At 42.1% G+C, this 20,042-nt stretch overlaps 1 protein-coding gene across 5 annotated transcripts in view; it reads right to left on the bottom strand.

Moving 5' to 3' along the window:
• The window catches only part of WWOX (WW domain containing oxidoreductase), a 901,165-nt gene that overhangs the window by 604,588 nt on the left and 276,535 nt on the right, over positions 1-20,042 (bottom strand). For all 5 annotated transcript variants that reach the window (XR_012126881.1, XM_073226546.1, XM_073226547.1 and 2 more), the window contains exon 8: positions 16,584-16,848. Coding sequence is in view for 4 of the 5 variants with exons in the window: in XM_073226546.1 (XP_073082647.1) it covers positions 16,584-16,848 (265 nt within the window). In the remaining variant the exon portion in view is untranslated. The remainder of the gene's footprint in view (positions 1-16,583; positions 16,849-20,042) is intronic.

Raw genomic sequence — 20,042 nt, 5'->3', positions numbered from 1 at the left:
TGTCTATAAAAATATGTGCACAGAGTAGGCAGAAATCTTTTATGATGGAAAGTCTGCCTATGGAATTCCAATCTCTATTACCCTGACCCCCACCCATACTCTCATAGAGCTGCAGGGCCAACCCTGATCAGACGCACAGGAGTTGTGGCTTTTTTAATAGCCAAAAATTATTAAAACTGAGAGGTAAAGACTTTCAAAATGAAACTGCTTCTAGAACTGAACAGCGAAGATCTCTACAGCCATAAAAGCCACACCCAAGTTAGTATGCAGCTAAATTTTGGGTTAATTAATTAACAAGAAAGGCAAAAATAAGGGTAAGCTAATCAAAGATGGTCTGAGATCAGTTAAGAGGAGCCTCACCAAACCAACGGGCTTGGGAGTCAGTTATTATTCTATCATGTGCCACTTCTTGGGATTCTGGAGTCTTGCAATTTTTCATTTGTAACATCAAGTTGGTCTTCAAGCTGAATGAGAATGCAAACAAGTCACTGATACTATTTTTAAATACTTGACTGAATTTAAACTGCAAGATGACGTCCAAGAATATCCATTGGCGAATGTCAGCAGCCTTTAATAATGGCAGATACAAGCACAGAAAGTAAAAAGCCATGGATACCTCATGGCTTACAGTTAAACTATGCATCACCAATAGCTGCTTGCACAGGTTTTAAAGAAAACAGAAAGAAAAGCAATGCTAAGTGGAACGGCAGATACCACCCACGAGCTCAATGGTTGGAGAGGTGGGAGAAGGAAGTGGCTCTGTGGGTCATCAAGACCCTTGTCACTCAGGAGACACAGATTGCTGGTGCACTGAGTTTGTGACACATACTGAACTCTAGGCCACTTTGAAATACCCAGTTAGGCGAGAAATGTGCATTCATTTCAGATATTGGAGACGCCACGGCAGTTAGAACGCGAAAGAGGTGGAAGTCTCATACCGCAATGAAAACATCCTCTTTGGGTGTGAACTTGAAACAGTAGCTTAACATTTCGGGGTTCAGTTTCTTAATCTCTAAACTAATGAGCTTGGCCTAGACCATCTCCACGGGTATGACAACCTGTGGCCAACTGACACTGAGAAGGGAAGACTCAGTCCATCCTACCATGCGAGGCGCTGCAGGATCGGTTCTTTCAAAGTCGTCTGCTGGCCCCTCACTGAGATACTGTAATGCATTAGTTTACTAATATCATCCCTCCAGGTTATGATTAATAGGAGCAACTAACCTGGGAAAACTTCAAGTAGTTGGGTTAGTGAAGCAAATTAAATACCGAAGTGACACGGGAAAGGAAATTGCTGGAAATGGAGGATTTTTATCCTCCCCAGGCCCAATGAGGATGTACTAATCATCACATCACTTCTCCCTCCTCTTTTACAAGCTAATTCCACCCCAACCCACACACAGGTGAGACGTAGCACCGCTCACCAGCGTCCTCCAGTGAGCACGTGAGTTTATACATGTATATCTGTGTGTGTTCACATATATAAATGTAGACGCATACATTTCTAAATGTCAGACTGCCATCTCGTATTAATGCCAAAAAATAGGTTTATACTGATTCATACTGCTTGTTTTTCAAATGCTGCATAAATACAGAATTTTAAATGACCATATAAGCTATGTATATAAGATAAGAAAATGTACATTTCAGTCAAACAACACTCTTATCAATGAAACAAAACAATTAGTTGGTGGGGAATGGAGTGCGGGTGGAATAAATATTGAAACAGGGTCTATAGCCCAAGTTGAACCAGATCAAGCTGCACACCCTTCATCTCTGGGGGATTCCTTAGTTCCCTCATCTAGAAAAGGGAATGTGACCTCCGGCGCGGGCAGTCAAGAAAGTTCCTAAGTCCAGTGGAAGCTGCTAAGTTCACATCCTGCTTATATGTACCCTCCGTGATCCCCAAGAATATTGTAAAAGCAGGCTATTGAGAGTTCCCAAAAGAAACTTTAGCATTTGTGCTAAACTTTGAAAAACTGTGAATGAAAAGTGAATAAATAAAAATAGAAAAGAGGTTTTGCATTCTCATCCACTAACTTCGGCTGCACCCACCTTCACTCACTGAGGACAAACGGGAGAGCCACGAAGCACCCCTTGCGTAGTGAAGCTCTGTACCCCAAGACTGGATATTAGTCATGACTTCCGGGGAATCAAGAGGACCAGGAGCCAATCTTGGCTGAATAAAAAAGCTTTTTGCTATTTCACTCAAAGTGATGAAATGGCCTATTTGCAGGAGAGCTTTTACTACCCCTGGATAACCCCGCTTCAGAATAGTCGTCATCTGAGATCCAAGGAAGGCTCTGGAAAGGCATTTAATAAGCAAACAGTAACAAAACAAACAAAAGGGGAAACACACACACACACAATTAGAGAGAATACTACCAGTCGGTCTGAACATATGCTGACTCCCCTAAGTGCACAGCAGATGAAAAATGTGGGATGGGCACACACATTTTATGACATTTCAACATCAAACGCCCCATCCTTCCAGTGGCATTGTTTAAGAAAGTGCTTGCAGAAATGCTGCCAGCCCACAGGGGATGCGCATCCCCTGTTCCCAATGCAAGTAGCTCTTTATCAGGATGATCAGTCAATGCTCTGTGAGCTAATTTGATAGTTCCGTCATCAGATGGCATCGTGAATTTCATTACACATTTTAAATCATGCTAACATGGTTTGTTAATGTTGGTATTCACTAAAAGGCCACAGCTATTTAAATAATGAATAGGCATGATAATTTTTATACATATTATGGAAGTGACACTTGAATATTCTAAATATTCTCTTCTTAGAATCTGACATCATTCATTAAGTGCCATCATCAAAAAGATACATCAAGATGTTTCTGAGATACCACAGATTCACAATTCTAGTCATTATTTATAAAAATAAATGAAACACCTACCTGAAGGCAAAATACTTTAAATCATGTTAAAATATAGTCCCATATTACCCCCATCAGATAGCCACAAGGCAGGAATTTAATGCTACTGTTTTAAAACAGAGAAGAGAGGATAACAATTTGTTAAGTAGTACATAAAACTTAAGTATCAAATATTTTCCTTTATTTGTTTGTTTATACACACATGTGTACATGGGCATATCAACAAATTTACTCACAAATGTATATATACCATCAGTATTCCTGCCCATTTATTTTCCAGATTCAGTTAATATTTTTACTTCTACTTCAGGGATTATATTTTTTGTTTCCTGGCTCCAACACTGTCTCAGTAGAGGTTTACAAAAATCTCTAAAAGGCCAACTCTGACCACCTATCTACTGGTCTCTATGCTAAGAAAAAACCTCCTCCTCTGCCCAACTCACTCTTGCTGCCATACGAATGGCCTCTTCAAAGCTCAGACAGACACTTGAGCCAATAGAGGCTGCAGGAAGGAGGGATTCAGAGCTTGGGCACTTAAGTCCATTGAAATGAACTTGAATCTCCATTCCACTGTCTTTTGGTTATGGGGCCTTGAGCGGGTTTATTCCCTCCAAGCTTTCTTGGTATTAACAGGAAATACCTCTCTCAAAGAATCAATGTGAGAAATAGATAAGGTGCATAGCACATGTCCAGGCATATGGCAACTGCTCAGTAAATGTTAGTTGTTTTATACCATCATCATCATCTTGTCACCATCACCATCGATATTAGTGTGACATCACAAGGGCCCAAGTCCTTAGCCAGGCCCTTGATGGCCTTTATTTGCCTTCGTCTCTTGCATGGCTCACCGGAAATCCACGTTCACTACTGGAACCTTGGTTATAACGCTGATCCTCTTCTGATTTAAAGTTATAAATTTTGTGCATCATGATTTATTGCCATTAATTTTTGCTGAAACATTGCATTAAAATATTATTTATCTTGATTACTAAGTTTTTTAGGACTCCCTTAATTTTGTCCCTCGTTCTCGTCCCAGGCTGGCCACCGCTACAAGGTCAGCTGAAAACATTCTCCTTTTTGTGTCTACTTGTTGACCTCCCAGATATCCTTCAAGTTTCTGTAAAGATGTCGTCTCTGCTCTTCAATTTTATCTGACTACTCTTGTATCTACCCCAAAGAAGAAAAGTAGCACGTGCCCAGCGGTACCCACGCACCTGGCTCCAGTGTTCTCTGTACCTCTGTGCTGATTTTTAGCGTAAGTGCCCATTTATCAGATGGGAGCTAGTGTAGCGATGTTCAAAGGACAGACTGCAATGAAGTAGTAAAAACAGGTAGTGGGTGGTGAACTGAGTCACAAACAGCACTTTGAAAAATGGAATAAGACCAAGAAGGAAATAGCAGAGGACACGGCCCAAGAGTATTGTTTCATACAACTTTTGTCTCAGACACCTACACACGCGTGTGTATTATACACAAAGACACACATACATGTATATGCATAAGTATACATGTACTGGGTTGCAACATAGGAAAGCTTTGGTAGTATTTCAGAAAGTGGGAAAGACACGTCATTTACTATTTGTCCTTCCACAACATGGAGAGGGCAAGGGTTCCAAAGTCACTCAACTCTTTGGAAGTTTGAGAAATAATCAGATTAGCAACCTGTTCGCAAACCAATTCTGGAAAATAGAAACCCCAGAATCCTGCACTGGCCTTGCTGATGACTTTCACAGATATTAGCTAAGAAATGAGTATGGTCTTTTATGAAATTAATAACATGTATTTCTGCTTAATACAACCATCACAAAAATCGGGTGACCAAAACTAAAAATGGTCACATTGAGACTTGCCCAATCAAAAAGTAGGGGTTGGGTGGAAAAGACGGACACAAAGGGAAACTCGTAATTGAAAAGCTGTAAAATTTGGCATGTACAGAAAACAGTTGATGAACTCTTCACTGTAAAACATACATGGTGGAGAAAAATGGTCCTGGTGAAAGGGATTTCAGTAAAATAAAAAATTGTAAAAGCAATAGCTTAACTATCTTTGCATGGTTTAAAAACTTGATCAAGGTATTTAATTGACTTAATGGAATTCACCCTGAATTAGACGGCTATGAAAAAAATTGATCAGTATTGATATACTTCTGATTAAACTGTTTTATTCATAAACACAGAGCTAAAAAAAAAGCCTCGGGATCAAAACAGCAGTCTGAAATAGCTGGTTTTATGCCCCCCTCTCCCAGTATATACACTCATCTGTATAATATAACAAACAAACCCATTTATTAAGTGCTTACTGTCTTCAAGTCCACGTGCACTGGCACTGCCAGCTCTTATTGTCTTTACAAACCATCTTAAACGAACCAAATACGAAATAAATTTTCACAAACATCTGTTTAAGATAAAATAGCTAACTAGAAAACAATAGTGGGCATAGGGGAAAGAGAATAGCTGAGAAACAGAAAGAAAAAAAACAAAAAAGCAATAAATAGATATATACTAAGTCCTTGAAGAATAATGATGGCTTATATGCACATATACAAACACATAAATATCTGATTAAAAGACTTACCATCTGGGCAGCTCACATACTGCTTAAAAGCAATCAACAACTATATTATGTAAATCATATGAAGGAAAAGAGTTGAGAAAAAGGCGAATGCTTCCCAAAATTCTGAAGACAGGGTGGATGGTTTTATTAAAATATCCATTTCTTTCAAAGAGTGGTGTATAATCTCTTTTGTTGGGTGTGGACAATATAGAAATATGCTCCAAAGTAGAGACCAAGATAAAGTTTCGGTGTGGTGCCATTAAGAGATTCACTGTGATATGCCTGTAATTCAACCTAAGTCGATTCATTAATTCATATTCGACCTGCTTCCAAAAAAGGATTTAAGGTGACTTAAAGAAAGGAAAAACATAGAATGAGGTGAACAAAATCTGGAGGAAGGGATATGCTTGCCATTAGCATTAATGTGGTGTGAAAAAGTCCCAGACTGGACTAAGGGGCTCTAGCAACAGAGTACACTACGATTTTTCATTATGAAGCGGACGGCATAATGGTAGCCCCTCAGGGGTCCCCCTTGGAATTCAGAGTTAGAGAGTTTCTTGTGTGCAGAGACATAGCTTCATATGTTTGGGGGTAAAAAATGGACAACATCTTGACAATAACTCTTGCATATCCTTAAAATCAGTCAGATTTCATAACCAGTAGGGTACAAAGAAAACTGGCATTTCTTGGGCATCTACTATGAACCCAGGGTTAAGCTTTGCCTTTGTCCCCCAAAGACGCAAAGAACCAGAAATGTGGGAACTACTTTCTCCACTTCACCAAGGAAAAGAAAACCTGAGACCCAGAGAGAGTCGGCTCTGCACATCACAGACTGACATGGAGGCGTGTCAATGGTCAGGGACATTTAGCAAAGATAAACTTAGCTTCTAATTTTTGATTTTTTTTAAATGTTGGCTTTAGATTAAAAAAGCGGTCCCCTGTGGGTTCAAATATGGCCCCAACAGAGCATTGAGCCTGGCAATGAGACAAGTGGCATGAGCATACATGATACACAAGCTTAAGTTTAAGGGAAAAGCAAACTAAACTGCAGCAGAGAAAAGACCCTGCCAAGGATAAAAGAAGCCAGTATGTTCCCCTACTTTTTGTCCACAAGAAATAGGCCAGCTCGTTGCTAATGGTTGCAGCAGGGAGAAAAAAAAGAGAAGAAATCTGTATCATTTTCATGACTGGATAGACTCCAGAATCTAATTCTTTTGAAGTAAGTTGTACTTTTTTTTCTTTAAACATCTTCTTGATACCTTCTTTATGGGAAACGTGTTCAGGGTTAATATAGAGATTTCAGCCATGCTAATTTCATGTCTTCATCTTTTATGGTTACAGAAAGTCAACAAAGAGACAAATGACACACGGGATGCACAAAGCCAACGAGATGTTACGTCCTAAGGAGGGGAAGTAGAGATGGCATTCACCTGCCTCGGAATATTAAAATATATTAAAAAAAGTAAAGTTCCAAGATTTTACAGTTTTTTTTCTTTTAAAGAGTGAAAATACTAAGAAAACATTATGCCAGTCTCAGTAGTTGATATACAGTATTTTTTTTGGATCTAGCAAATACACTTTTTGTAACTTTTCTGTGAAAGGAGGGACTTTCTAGCTCAGATTACTTGGACGCTCTTACTGTTTATTCTTCCCTTTTTTGAGCAGTGAGAAGAGATTTCTCTCAGCACTTCAAATAAATAAGATATGCAGCTGAACAAACACCATACATTCCTGTGGATTACTTGGGCATCTTAAAGAATATTTCACTTTCTTTTTTTGAAATGTAAATGAGTGAAGAGACCCCATCACATAAAACTCAAGGGCAAAATGTCTCAAGTGATACAGATTCTACACAAGGTGGTATATGGAATAGGAAAAAGCTCCAGCTCCATAAAAAAACAAAAAAAGGCTTGATGTTTCACAAGGGAAATGAGGATATTACTAAATAAGATACTTTACTTTTTATACATCTTAACAGGAGTTAGTTTAATAACCTGGAATCATTTAAATTTAATGTTGTCAGCATTCAAAATCAATCTGTAGAATATTTTTGGAAAACAGATAAATACATTTTTTTCTTATGTTCCTGCTTAACAATTACGCAGAACAACAAAAGCCCTAAAGACTGTGCAGAGTCTGGAATAAGAATAATATTCTGCATGAGCTTTGAAATGACGGGTGAGCTTTATCTGGCTTTATGGCTTAGAAAAAGTCCAGTGTCTCTGGCCGATTTTTGAAACTCAAATCAAAACTCAGCAATACATGTTTCTTTAGGAAGAAAATCTGGGCCACTGAATAACCTGCCCCCCACCACAAAGGCAGGAAGAAAACAAGTACTTGACTTAGGAAACATAATCCACATGTTTATTCATTACATAAGCTTTCTTATTAAAGGACTAAATCTTATTTCCCAACATGAGGCAGAAACACATAAATATATATTTTTTTAAATGGGTACATCCAGGACCTCTCTCAGCCCAGAAAGAGGAAAAAGAAGAATATGAACAAGAAGCAAATAGCAGAGCAGCCAGGCAAAAAGCTACACGTCACTAAGGTGAGGCCGGAAAGAGCGAGGCTGAGTAAGTGCATCACCACATAGCCGCTGAAAGGCACACACACAGGACCAAACACGACTGAACGCGGAAGTGTGACAGTCGCCTCGGAAGATGGCCCCAAGGCCCCCTGCTTCCCAGTGCTCACCCCCGCCGTGAAATCCTCTCCCTGTGAACATGGCTCAGACCCACTGACTTGCTTCTGACAAACAGGATGCGCAACAGTAAGGAGATGGGACTTCCGTGTTTAGGTCACAAAAGACTGTGACCGATCCTGCTGGTGGACTCTGTCTCCTTCTTGGCTTACACACTTTGGTAAAGCACGCTGCCACGCTGGAGAGGTCTGTGAGGCCAGGAGCCAGGAGAGAGGCCTCTGGCTAAAAGTCAGGCAGGAACCAAAGTCCTCAGTCTGTCTAGTAGGCCCCAGGGAACTCAATCCTGCCGACAAGCACATGAGCTTGGACGTGGACTTCTCTCCAGCTAAGCCTTGAGATGGCTACAGCCTGGCTGATACCTTGACTGCAACCTGTGAGTTGACCTTAGAGCAGAGGGTCCAGTTAAGGCATGCCTGGACTCCAGACCCACAGAAACTGTGAGAGAGACCAATGGGATGCCATATTTTTAAAAGGGCACAGGCTGAAATAGGTACTTGGGAGAAAAAGAAGGCCCACACGTTAGGTCAACTTACACTCTGACTCAACCCCATGTCCCGTCATTCTGCTTCACTCTGCTCTGCGAGCCTAGATAGGGCTGCATTTCAGACCATCCCACCTCGGCAGCATTACTCAGGTAGCTGACATGCAGTTAGCCTTCATGCAAGTTTGGAACCTGGATCCAAGAGGTATGGATGAAGCTCAGAGCTGCACCGGTGCCCCTGGGGTCTTCCAGGCCTGCCATTCCCAAGTGTGAGCCCAGCATTTCTACAGGGACCACAGGGCAACCGAGGCACCGTGCTGAGTCCTCATGAGACTGAATGCATCCAGGTGAAAGGGCGGCTTTCCCCCCCACAGTTGGGTCCTGTCTGCTTTTTGACATTAAAATACCCATTTTTTTTACAACATGGTGAAACGATAATCAATGATGGGGTGGTTTTCCATCCAGAGTTTTCAGGGTAAAGAAACGGGTGTGGCTAGGGGACCATGGAATATTAAAGCTTATCCCGTCACAGTCAGTCTCCACTTTTTATTTCCCTTCAAATTATCGTGTTCTAAACAATCTGAAACACATGACTCAGCTGATCTTGTTAACCGACTCACTTTACAGATAAGAAAACTGGGGCCCATAGAGGGCAAATGACTTGCTCAGAGTCACACAATTGTTTGATTACAGCAAACTCTAAAATTATACTAAGTGAGACCAAATATAAAGACATAAACCCACGCGCATAGAGCCTGCCACTTAGTAGGTTCACATGTAACATGAGAACGTGTCTTCAACTGACTTCCAATGTATCCATTCATCTCAGTGTAATAAGGAGGAGGAGTGGGGGTGGATTTCAGCCTCTGAACAACTCAGAACACCAGATCGGAGTTCTCTGTATCGCTGCTAGAAAACAGTACCTTCCAAAAATCCGCGTGTCGGTGAGTTATGCAGAACTCAATGTGCACAGAAGAAACATTTCAGAAACATCGTCATTGTGGGGCGACACAAACCCCTGGCATCTGTTTAATCGTGCTGGCCTCCAATATCTAAACTGCACTCCAGCCAAAACTCGCTGGGAAGACGTATGAAATTGGAGAGAAGGAAACTGCAAAGGGGCGGATCAAAGAAGGCAGCTCGGACTTCAAAGTAATAAGAAAGCTGGAAAGCGTGTCAAGAAGAGGCAGCGCATTACCAGAATGCCAGCGGGGTCACAGGAGAAAAGGGAACGAGGGAGATAAAGCTGGGGGGATTTCAAATCTTGGTTAAGTGTTCATTAAATAATTTGTCATACATAGTAAGGCCAGATAGTCACTTTTCCCCCTCTTGGGGGCTCATTCAGGAACAAAGGCCTGAGCAGACTTATAACACTAAAAGCAAGGCAGAGAGAATACAGCCTCGAGATGCGACAGCCCCACGAAGCCAGATGTGCTTTCCTTTCTCTTTGTTTTTAAAAAGAAAGGGTGAATCTTTCCTGAAAGTTAAGGTGTACTGTGGGCGGCTTAGAACAGGAAGCCAGGAGGGTTTCTGTTATGCCCTGTGGAAATGCAGTTAGCCCTTGGTGCCCAGCTGATGCCAGGTGCTGCCTAGGTGGTACTCAGGCTCGGGCCTGGTGTTCTGATGGTTTGTGTTCATGGGGAGAGTTAGGCCTTCTGTGATAGACACAGAGCCATCATTAGGAGAACAGGTATCCACTCATTGGGAAGAGAAGCAACCGTTTTCTTGCTGAAAGAAATGATGACGATGGTATCAGTAGTAGTAATAAATGTTTATTGAACAGCTAGCATATTCTGCATGCTATATATTCATGATCTTAAATCTAAACACGTCAATAATAATAGTACAAGCTAATGTTTACTGAGCATCTAGCACATTCTAGATGCTACACATTCACAATCTCCTTCAGTTCTTAGCACCAACCCATGAGTAGTTGTAACATCCCAGTTTTACACAGGAATCCTAATCAGGTAATGAAGTGTGAGGTTTGATCCCAGAACTGCCCGGCTCTAAAGTCTATCACCTTTCCCCACCTTGCTGTTCTCTCCTGCCATATTCCCCTCCATGCACACACCGCTGGGTAGGTCCCTCATACAACACTTCACCAGGACTCAGGGTAGGCTCAGGGGTAGGGGACTGGGTTCTGGTCCCGGCTCTCTGATGGACTAATTATGTGACTCTGGGCAGGTCCCCAGCCTCACCTGCTTTTTTATGTACACAGTCTGAACTGCAATCAATCCCTTGCATACCTCAGAGAGACTCATGATAAGGAATGTACTAATCATCATCATTCATTAAGCTCCTGATCGTCTTTCATTCGTTCATTTACAAGTATTTACTGAGCATTTACTTTATGGACCAGCAATACACTAGTATGAAGGCAAAAACAGCACTTTCAAGAGAGGCAGAGACAGGTATTAAATACAAAACTACGGAAGTTCTTTCCCCAAATTAAATTTATGTTATATGCTCTGGAGGACCAGTTCTGGGGATTCTTCATTCATTCACTCAGCACCTATTTATGGAGTGCTATGATGCATCAGACAGCATTATATTATAAGCACCTGCTTGGAGTAGGAAGTAACTAAGACTAGAGAGAAAGAAGTGTTCTAGACTAAAGACGTGTGTGCATCAACACCCTGGCAGAGGAAGGTGAGTGGGCCTGGAGGTGGCTTGAGGTAAAGCTGGTTGGGCAGAAAAGGACCAGATAAGGCCAGTTGTCTTCCATAAAATAAAACTCTCACATTGACAATGAACCTGTAAAATACAGTGCATGCCCATTTGACAGAAGAGGAGACTACACACATACCTATTCAACAGGGGCAGCTCAGAAGCCATTAATCCCATACTTTCTCCTTGCCACCTCCTACCCTGGAGACACAAAGTGCCAGAAATGCACTTTCTCACCGTCCCTTACACACAGAATATGGACAGGTGACATGGTCTTGACCAGCAGGAACTAGAGGGACGTCTACTAGGGAGGACAGTTCTGAGACAGAATGCTCTCCTCCTTGATTAAGGAGGAAGGTGTGTAAGGAGGGGCCATCTCCCTCCCATCCTGCCTGCAGACCTCATTCCTGAGGATGCAATGGTTTGTGCTCCTGCAGCTATATTATATACATGAGGGAAAAGGCAAGACAATCACGAAGGAGCTGCCTATAGAGCAAAGACATATAAGACAAAAACAAAGCTCTACTAGTCCAACCACTTTTAACTGGGTGTTAATAACTCATAGCCCAAAACATGAAAACTGATGTACAAAATAAACTCAGAGAGGCCGAATCATTTCAAAATCGTACAACTAAAAAAAACGGAAGAAACCTGAGTTCTGAATACAGGCCTAATGATTCTAAATGTTTTGCTCTTTTTCATTCTACCATATCCTTTGGACTCTGAACTGAGCAACCATTCTTAGCTTGAAAGCTCTGGATAGAATTACGAGATGACTAATAAAACCAACGTTAATGATAATCCTGGAAAGGAAGAATATTTAAGGCTGCATGGAACGTGACCTCAGCGAGAAGAGCCCAGCCACAGGGCCCTTCTGTGAGGCTTTTCTGGAGAGCTCGAGGGTGGCCCAACCGCCCTGGGGTCTTAGGAGTCTGGTTTCCTAACCTATCTGGACTGGCAAGGGCGAGGCGGCCAAAGGATTCAACCCTCACTCGGGAGTCTCAGATTGTTTGGATTAGTGCAAAATCAGCTGAAATTTCCACTTTGAAAATGGTATTTCCCCCCTCCCAACACAGAAGAAAGGTCCCCACTTTCTACTCCAGTGCACCAATAATGATTCTATCAAGGGGGTTTGCCCTTGGTGCTATCTGGAGTGTAGGCAGCTGCAGGTATTTGAAGGAAAGGGGGGAGAAGTATTTTTCTGAAATACTAATTTAAAGAACAAATCAACATCTATTATCTCCTTCATTATGTTTTAAATTGTACGACTATAAATCACCCTGCAGCGGGTTATTCAAGGGCAGAATTACCCAGCTTGGCTTTCCCGAAGGTTAGAAGAATGACATCCTGTGCTTTTTCTAGTTATAATTTATAACTTTGCAACAGAACCGGCATTGCAGGCCCATCCATTAGCAGAGTAGCTGCACATCTGTTAAAACTCAGCACAATGACTGGCTTTACATGGCCCCGGGAAAAGTAACCCGATCTTTCCAGAAGTTCTCCAAACTCAAGCCATATTTTAACGTAAAACGATTTGAAAACGCAGGTCCCTAAAACATCTGCTAAGCGCTTGCTACCCTAACACATGATACTCTTTCTACTGTTACCTGCCAATGCAAATATTTGGTTGCACGAAACACCCAAAGAGGCACGTGATGGTGTTCGGATTCGAATTTACATACGGATCCGCAAAGGGCTGGCTCAGACCTAGGAACTCAGCTACTGTGTTGTTTACCGGAACTGGAGATTAATGTGGGGGAAGGAAAGTGGGGTGGGGAGAGAGATAATATCAAGAAGGTACTTTCAAACATTTTAAAAAGGAAATATAACTGTCCGACGGAGAGCATGTACGGCAGGGGTGTATGGAAGCTTCCACAGAGCACATGGACTTCGGAGTAGCTGGCGAAGGGTCTGAAGGCTGACATACCATTTTCTTGAACAAACTGGGTAAGTTCTCTGTGCTTTTTAACTTCAAAATAAGGAAAATGGATTCTAACATTGTAGCCCTGTGGTGAGGAATAAATGAAGACATACATGCTCATACAGACAGCATCGTGATGTCTGGCCTGAGTACCAGGTCGCGTCTTACTGGTGGGAGTATGGTGGGAATCCACAGTCATCACACAGGGCAACAGTCACAACCAGCCAAAGGGCCCCTGAAACTCTCTTCTGCCGCCGCATCGTACGATATGCCTGGCTTTGTGAACTAAGCCCCAGAGAGGACAAATATGTATATATGAGTATATTATGCATATTAACATACAGTACATATTAATATCTACACATGTAAAATATAATTTTAGAGTATTTTAACTGCTAGAGAGACAGGAAAATAAACATATTGCACATATCTGATGGATGTGACTTCATTATTAGAAAGCTCCCAGCAAACTCTAGTTTCCTTTAAGATGCTTCAAAAACATCTAGTTGAAGAATATTGCATCTTTTTTAACACTACTATTTTAAAACAATCCTACACTCGTTTTTATCTAGTATTTTTATTTTGTCATAAATTTTAGGGAAGGGGGACAAATGCTTTTCCCCTAGGATCCCCAAACTTCTGCCCTGACACATCTCTGGACCTCGAAGAAGAGGTGGGCAGGAGGCTTGACCAGTAGGGGTCGCTGCACTGAGCATTAATCCCTATGAGTTTCTCATTAGTGATTATTATACTGCAGGCGGCCGAAATGGAAAAATTAATTAATTTCAAAGTGATAATGCATTTACAGCAACAATTAGAAATGTCTAACTGTAAAAGGACAACATTTAAAAGACAGATTACATTTAATAAAGTTGCACAAGAACATCCAATTGTAAAATTACTGATCTGCAACAATATTCCTTAAAGAGGCACTTAAAATAGCCTGACTCCATGAAGGGTGACCTAATTACTGTAACTAAAATCACCACAGTCACAGCAAGTCACAGCAAATAAAAAAGGGACATTGATATTAGAATACTGCTGTTTAATACTTAAGGGGGCAGCTAGCTACAGCGGCGAAGCGAAGCCAGGGCTTCCAAGCACAAGGCCGGGCTGTGTTTCTTGTTCCTTTGACCTTGTGCAATGGAATGTGTGCTCCAGCGACACTCGTGTCAGAAGGAAAACACTTTCTCTGAAGTGAAATGCAGGCGAGGCTATGCAGCACAAACAGAACGCTAGCCATCTGCGACAGGGACGCTAAGCTTCCTCTTGAGCATTTAGGATTCCAGCTTTTCCATGGGGTGAGAATGGGGATGCAACTATACAGCATATGTCCAAAATTAAGTCTGCACTACAATGGCAGAAGTGCACCGTTTGTCCATGAAACAACTGTCTTATCATGTAAGAAGCAATGCCAGGCCAAGTGCGGAAGGACAAAACAGGAGAGAGACTTTCCCAGTCAGCCCAGTCTATGCTACCAGTGGAACAGATTGATCCCAGGTCTACACTCACGCTGATTCCTCTCCTGCATACACAGAGGCCTACGTGTTCATGTAAGAGAAGCGACCAGCTGTGAGTCTGGCAAGTTTGTCCAGAGTTCCCATTCCACCTTTTTAAAAACCTAGGCATATGGAACGCCGATGGCTATTAAGACCAGATACCTAAATATATAAAGATATGATTAGAGAGGCTTTTCCTACGAATCTAGACTTAGGTACATCATTCATAGTCTTCCTCACCTTCAGGCTTTAAAGTGCAGTTGTAGCATATAAAAGACGCTGTTTTTCAATAACTCTGGGACAGGAATGTGGGAAGTCCACTCTGTTATGGTTTCTGGGGGACCGGCTGTACAGGGAGATCACCAGACCAAGTTCTCTTCATCCGGACATCCCTCCCGCCTTGCCAATAACCCTCTCCCCGGGCCTCGGGGACAGGGACAGAGGTCCACCCGATACCACCACCAGACCCCCAATGTCAGACCCCCAAACCAGACTCCTTTATTCTGTGACCCTCGTATGCAACAGCAGTGGTTACTTTTTGGAGAACAATCCTCTCTAAAAATATAATAACTGCATGAATAACAACCACCATGGCAGGAAGTATTGCACACCTTCTACACATCAGACTCTGTGCTGGGTACCTTATTTAACCCTGCTTGCAGAGATGGCAGCTGTTAAGCCCATGCCACTATTTAAATTTAAATTAACTGAAACAAAACCAAATCAAAACTTCAGTTACTCTGTTGTGCCAACCACGTTTCAAGCGCCCCACAGCCACATGTGGTTGGGGGGGCTACCAACATGGATCGCCAGGTGAAAATCACAGCAGAAATTCTACACCCATCATCATAGACGTTACATCCGTTATTGACAATCCTCCTGCCAACCTGTATTGCTGTTTTGGTTGAGGAAACAGGCTTACAATGGCCAAGTGCCTTACTCAAGGTGGGAACGACCGTAGGAGAAGCAGGCAGGCCATATCCAGACGCCTTGAGGATCATTGGCTCAGGATGTTGGAAGATAAAGATTTGACTTGTGATACTTCTATAGGCCAATCTGTGTTTGGGGAAAGGGTGATTTCTGAGGATTAGATGTTAAATTTGGTTAGCTGGAATACTGGTGTCCTCTACTAAGAAAACATTTTTAAAGGCCTGTGACTTAGAAAAGCACCAGCCCAAATACACTGTGTAAAATGTGCATTCTTCATTCAAACTGCCTCCTACTAAAATGCTTTCATGGAAGACATTTCGAGATATGGCTATTATACAACCATCAAAAACACAAAAACTTTGAATTTACCTTTGCATTTTTTCCCAATCTAACCACAGTAGTGGGTCTCATCCAAAAGGGTTCATCTTTGGGGAAGTAAAGAATAAAATGCACTTCTAGACAATGAGAGATTCTCTGGGAGAGGTTCATACCCATTAAAGGAAGAATTTAGAATATCACGTACAGATTTTCCGTGGAAACCCAGGAATCCCATCTGCTGATAAAACGCAGTAGTCACAAACCCATGTTTCCCACCTACTAACAAATAACACAGTTTTCAAGTACTGAGCTTTCTGAATAATAAAAAACAAAATCACATCAAAAGAAAACAAATCATTTGCATCAAGACTTTCAGCCATACTTAACACACTATTGAAAAACCATCTTCTGGCCAGCCCTCTGAGACACCTTCAGAGAAACAGATGCAATCTAAATCTAATTGAAATGTGTTCAAGAGCCCTTTCCGACGGCTTTAATCGGCCTGATGATGTTATTATCAAGACCAGACTCATTAGAAGAGGCAAGAGGCCGAAGAAAACATGCACGTCCATAAAGCCACATGAAGGTGATCGCGGCGCTAGACGCCGCTCACTTACCATGGACTTGGTGAAAGGCCTGGCCAAGGTGAACAGCAACGTGCACACCCACCAGCTGCGATGGATGTTGGAGTACATCATGTTCCCAGGATGCACTGCGTTAGACGTGACCCCACGTGGGGAGAGGCGGCGATGGAGCTCGTTGGAGAAGAGAATGTTGCAGAGTTTGGACCGGTTGTAAGCCAGCATGGCCCAGTAGTCGTTCTTAGATGGAGAAAGGAGGCTCAGGTCTAGTTTTCCCGAGGAATCGTTAATATCTGTAAATCTAAAAGAATAGGAAATCAGACATGAAGCAGCCAGCCTCTGACTTTCAATATCGCTTTTCATCTCTATTAGAAATCTGAGGAAACTACACAGAGACTACTGAAAACCCAATTACGCAAACATTGGAACAAAATCTCCTTAAAAATAGGCTGTGGTGATTGACCAATGTACACCAACGGGATGCCAGGATGGACTTCATAAAGGCCCAAACTCACCAACGGAGCCGTCTTAACGTGCTGAACTCCCCCTGCCTCTAACATACATTTTCCAAATCCTTCAACAGGAAGTTCAAGGACAATTAAATTAAATGGAAAAGCATCTTAAATAACGGGCTGCTGCTTTTGGAAGCAGAAAGATAGTGCATTCCTAACCTTTGACGGGGCTTTCCTGGGTTATTTTAGCCAGCGCCTGAGTCCTGTATATTTTCATGGGAGCGACCCAGTAAATATAAATGAGTCTTGCTGCCCCCGAGACTCTTTTTCCAGATTAAAAATTAATGATTATAAAGGGGTTATAACCTTGGTGAGGTGCCATCAATAGTCTTATACGTTTAAGAGATAAATGTAAACAAAGCCAAAATGAGTTCTGGCAGAGTCTACTGTTTTTAAGTGTACCCATGGCATGGGTACACACAAATCAAAGTAAGTAGTTGATGCTTTATAATTGGGTCTGACGGAGTCGTTAAACACCAGCTGTTTGTTTCTTTCCTTCTTTCTTTCTTTTTTTTTTAAGCAACAAAACAGTGGCTGCCCTAAAACAAAACAGAAGGATCATAACAAAAGGAATTTTTTATAAAAATTATTTTTTTATAAAAGACTGTTTATCCTTTTATCATAACTAAAGGAGATGATGGTCTCATTTTTGTTAAGACTCCCTCACGGCTGCTTCCACTACGTGAACTCCGGGCACTTGGACTGAGTGGTAGGGAAGCGTAATGAAAGTACTCTCGATTACTGCCACAGAAAACAGAAGGTGAGAGGAAAATCGTGGAATAATCTGGTTGCCTCTTAATAGGAGCAGCTCAGGCTGAGCTGTGACCAAGGAAACTGGGCACACTGGGGCAACTGACGTTCACGTTTTAATGGAAATGAAATATTCCGTGCTCCAGGACTCAGGCAGTGACATCCCATCCCCAGGGTTAAATGACATTGCTGCGCTAAAGCCATCAACAAAGCCGATGGCCAGAAACGTCATCAGAGTTGTGGCAACGAGTGAGACCTTGAAACTCATTGTTGACTGCCTGTTTCCGAGTCCCCAAACCACAGGAAGAGCCCAGACTTATAAGCTTAATTGTCTAAAGCAGTGGAACTTAGCGGGAAATTTGAAAATTTATGGGGGTCTTTCTTCTGGTTGTCATAATGACTGCTGGTGGGGGACCAGGCACAGGAGACGTACTGCAATGAAGACAAGAGTCTTGCTCAACTAAGACTGCCCCACTGGACGTTCATGCAGATGAAAAGCCCGTGTATAATTATCTGAGCCTAGAGCCTAGCTGTGCTTTACACGTATGCACCGCTTTGACATCCATGGAATTTCCTGGAATGCAATGTTGATACTGTGTAAATGAGGAATGAAAGCACTTCCAGATTTGGCTAGGTTTCGGAGGAGGTGAGGCTTCACCCAATGCTGCTGGTGGCATCTGGGTCTGCAATACCACATATCTGTTATCAGTCTGCACTTGTGAGGTATCCAGGGGAGATGATGTACACAGGGACATGCACGTCTGACTACTTATCTTTCCTGTGGTCCTGCCCAAGCATTAACATGTTAAAATAAATGCCATTTTGCTTCATATTATTTTTTGTCCTTACATGACCATTAAGCTAGCAGATTCAATAAAATATATTTATTCAGGGAAGTTATATTATTTCTGAACTTTATTTTAATAATTAGGTATTATAGATGAGTTATTACAAAAAGGGGTTGTTGAGAACCCAACCAACCAAGGTAAGGGTCATGTCTTAGAAATTCTACCTACTCTGAGTAAAAAAAGCTTATCAAGGACTTAGACAATGTCTACAAGGTATGAGATAAATATATCAACCTTCAAACACTCTCCACTCTTCTTTCACCACCTATTGCTGGAAACCTTTCTTGGCATATTTGTTTAGTCCAACCCAGCTCCGGTGCCACTTCCTCCAGGAAGCCCTCCCTAACCCTTCCACTGCTTATTGTCACAGTGGTTTTTTAGGTGGCAATAGGGGGTAGGTTGAAAGAAGCCATGCAAAGCAGACTGAAATACATGTTTCCACGGAAATTAAGTATCCACTCTTCAGGTCCCAGTCCAAGAAATTCTTAGTGTTCAATGACCCTGCCACCCCTCCAACATCAGTAACAAAGCAAGCCATGCCATCTTTAAATTTTTCTGAAATTGTGTCTCTGCCCTTACTATGCCAGCTGCAGGTCACTGTTCACCTGGTTCCAACCCTAGACTGTTCATTATTGGGAGGTGGACAATGAGCCGCTTGCATGTTGCCTATCACAGTGTCCAACACAGAGCAAGGAATAAATACAGGATTAGACAACTGAAGTTCAATCATGGATTTAGAATTCCAAACTAAGGACTAAGTTTCCCTTATTACACGAAAAAAAAAAAAAAAAGGAATTAGTCTTGAATTTTAATCAAAAGGCAAAATATATCACTGGATTCAGAGCCTCTGTGTTCTTCATTAATAATGTGGCACTTCCTAGAATGTTCAGAACAAGTTCTCTGCTTTGATTTTTAAGGACAACACAGAAGTATCTCATGACTGGGGAACACTGGGTAAAACTCCTAGGAGGAGAAAAGGCATCTATGCTGAGTCCCAGATCTAGAAAAAAAGGCAAATAAAACCAAACCCACCATGATGAGAAACGAGATGGAACCAGTTTAAAGCAAGGTTTCAAGTTGAGAGACATGACTATGAAACATCAGGCCCGCCCTTTGCCAACGGCCTCCCCCAGGAGCAGACCCCTGAGCTCTTGCCCTGCTCATCTCCTAGGCACCAAACCCATTTTTAGGGGCTGATTAGCTTGTATTGACAGTCCTCCAGGAAGCGGGAAGGGTGGGTGAGCTTTCTGATACCTCTGCACCAAGGCAGGCTTCCTGAAAAACGACCATGTTCACCTCTCCGCTGTAGAAGCATAAAACAACTCTTGGGAGGCTGCCTTCTGTATTTCCAAGTTGAAAAGTTGACACAGCCAAACAATAACATC

The sequence above is a fragment of the Manis javanica genome, chromosome 17, assembly GCF_040802235.1.
Source record: "Manis javanica isolate MJ-LG chromosome 17, MJ_LKY, whole genome shotgun sequence".
Lineage (NCBI taxonomy): Eukaryota > Metazoa > Chordata > Mammalia > Pholidota > Manidae > Manis > Manis javanica.
The sequence above is the reverse complement of the archived record's forward strand: the minus strand, read 5'-3'. Positions and strand labels throughout refer to the sequence as shown.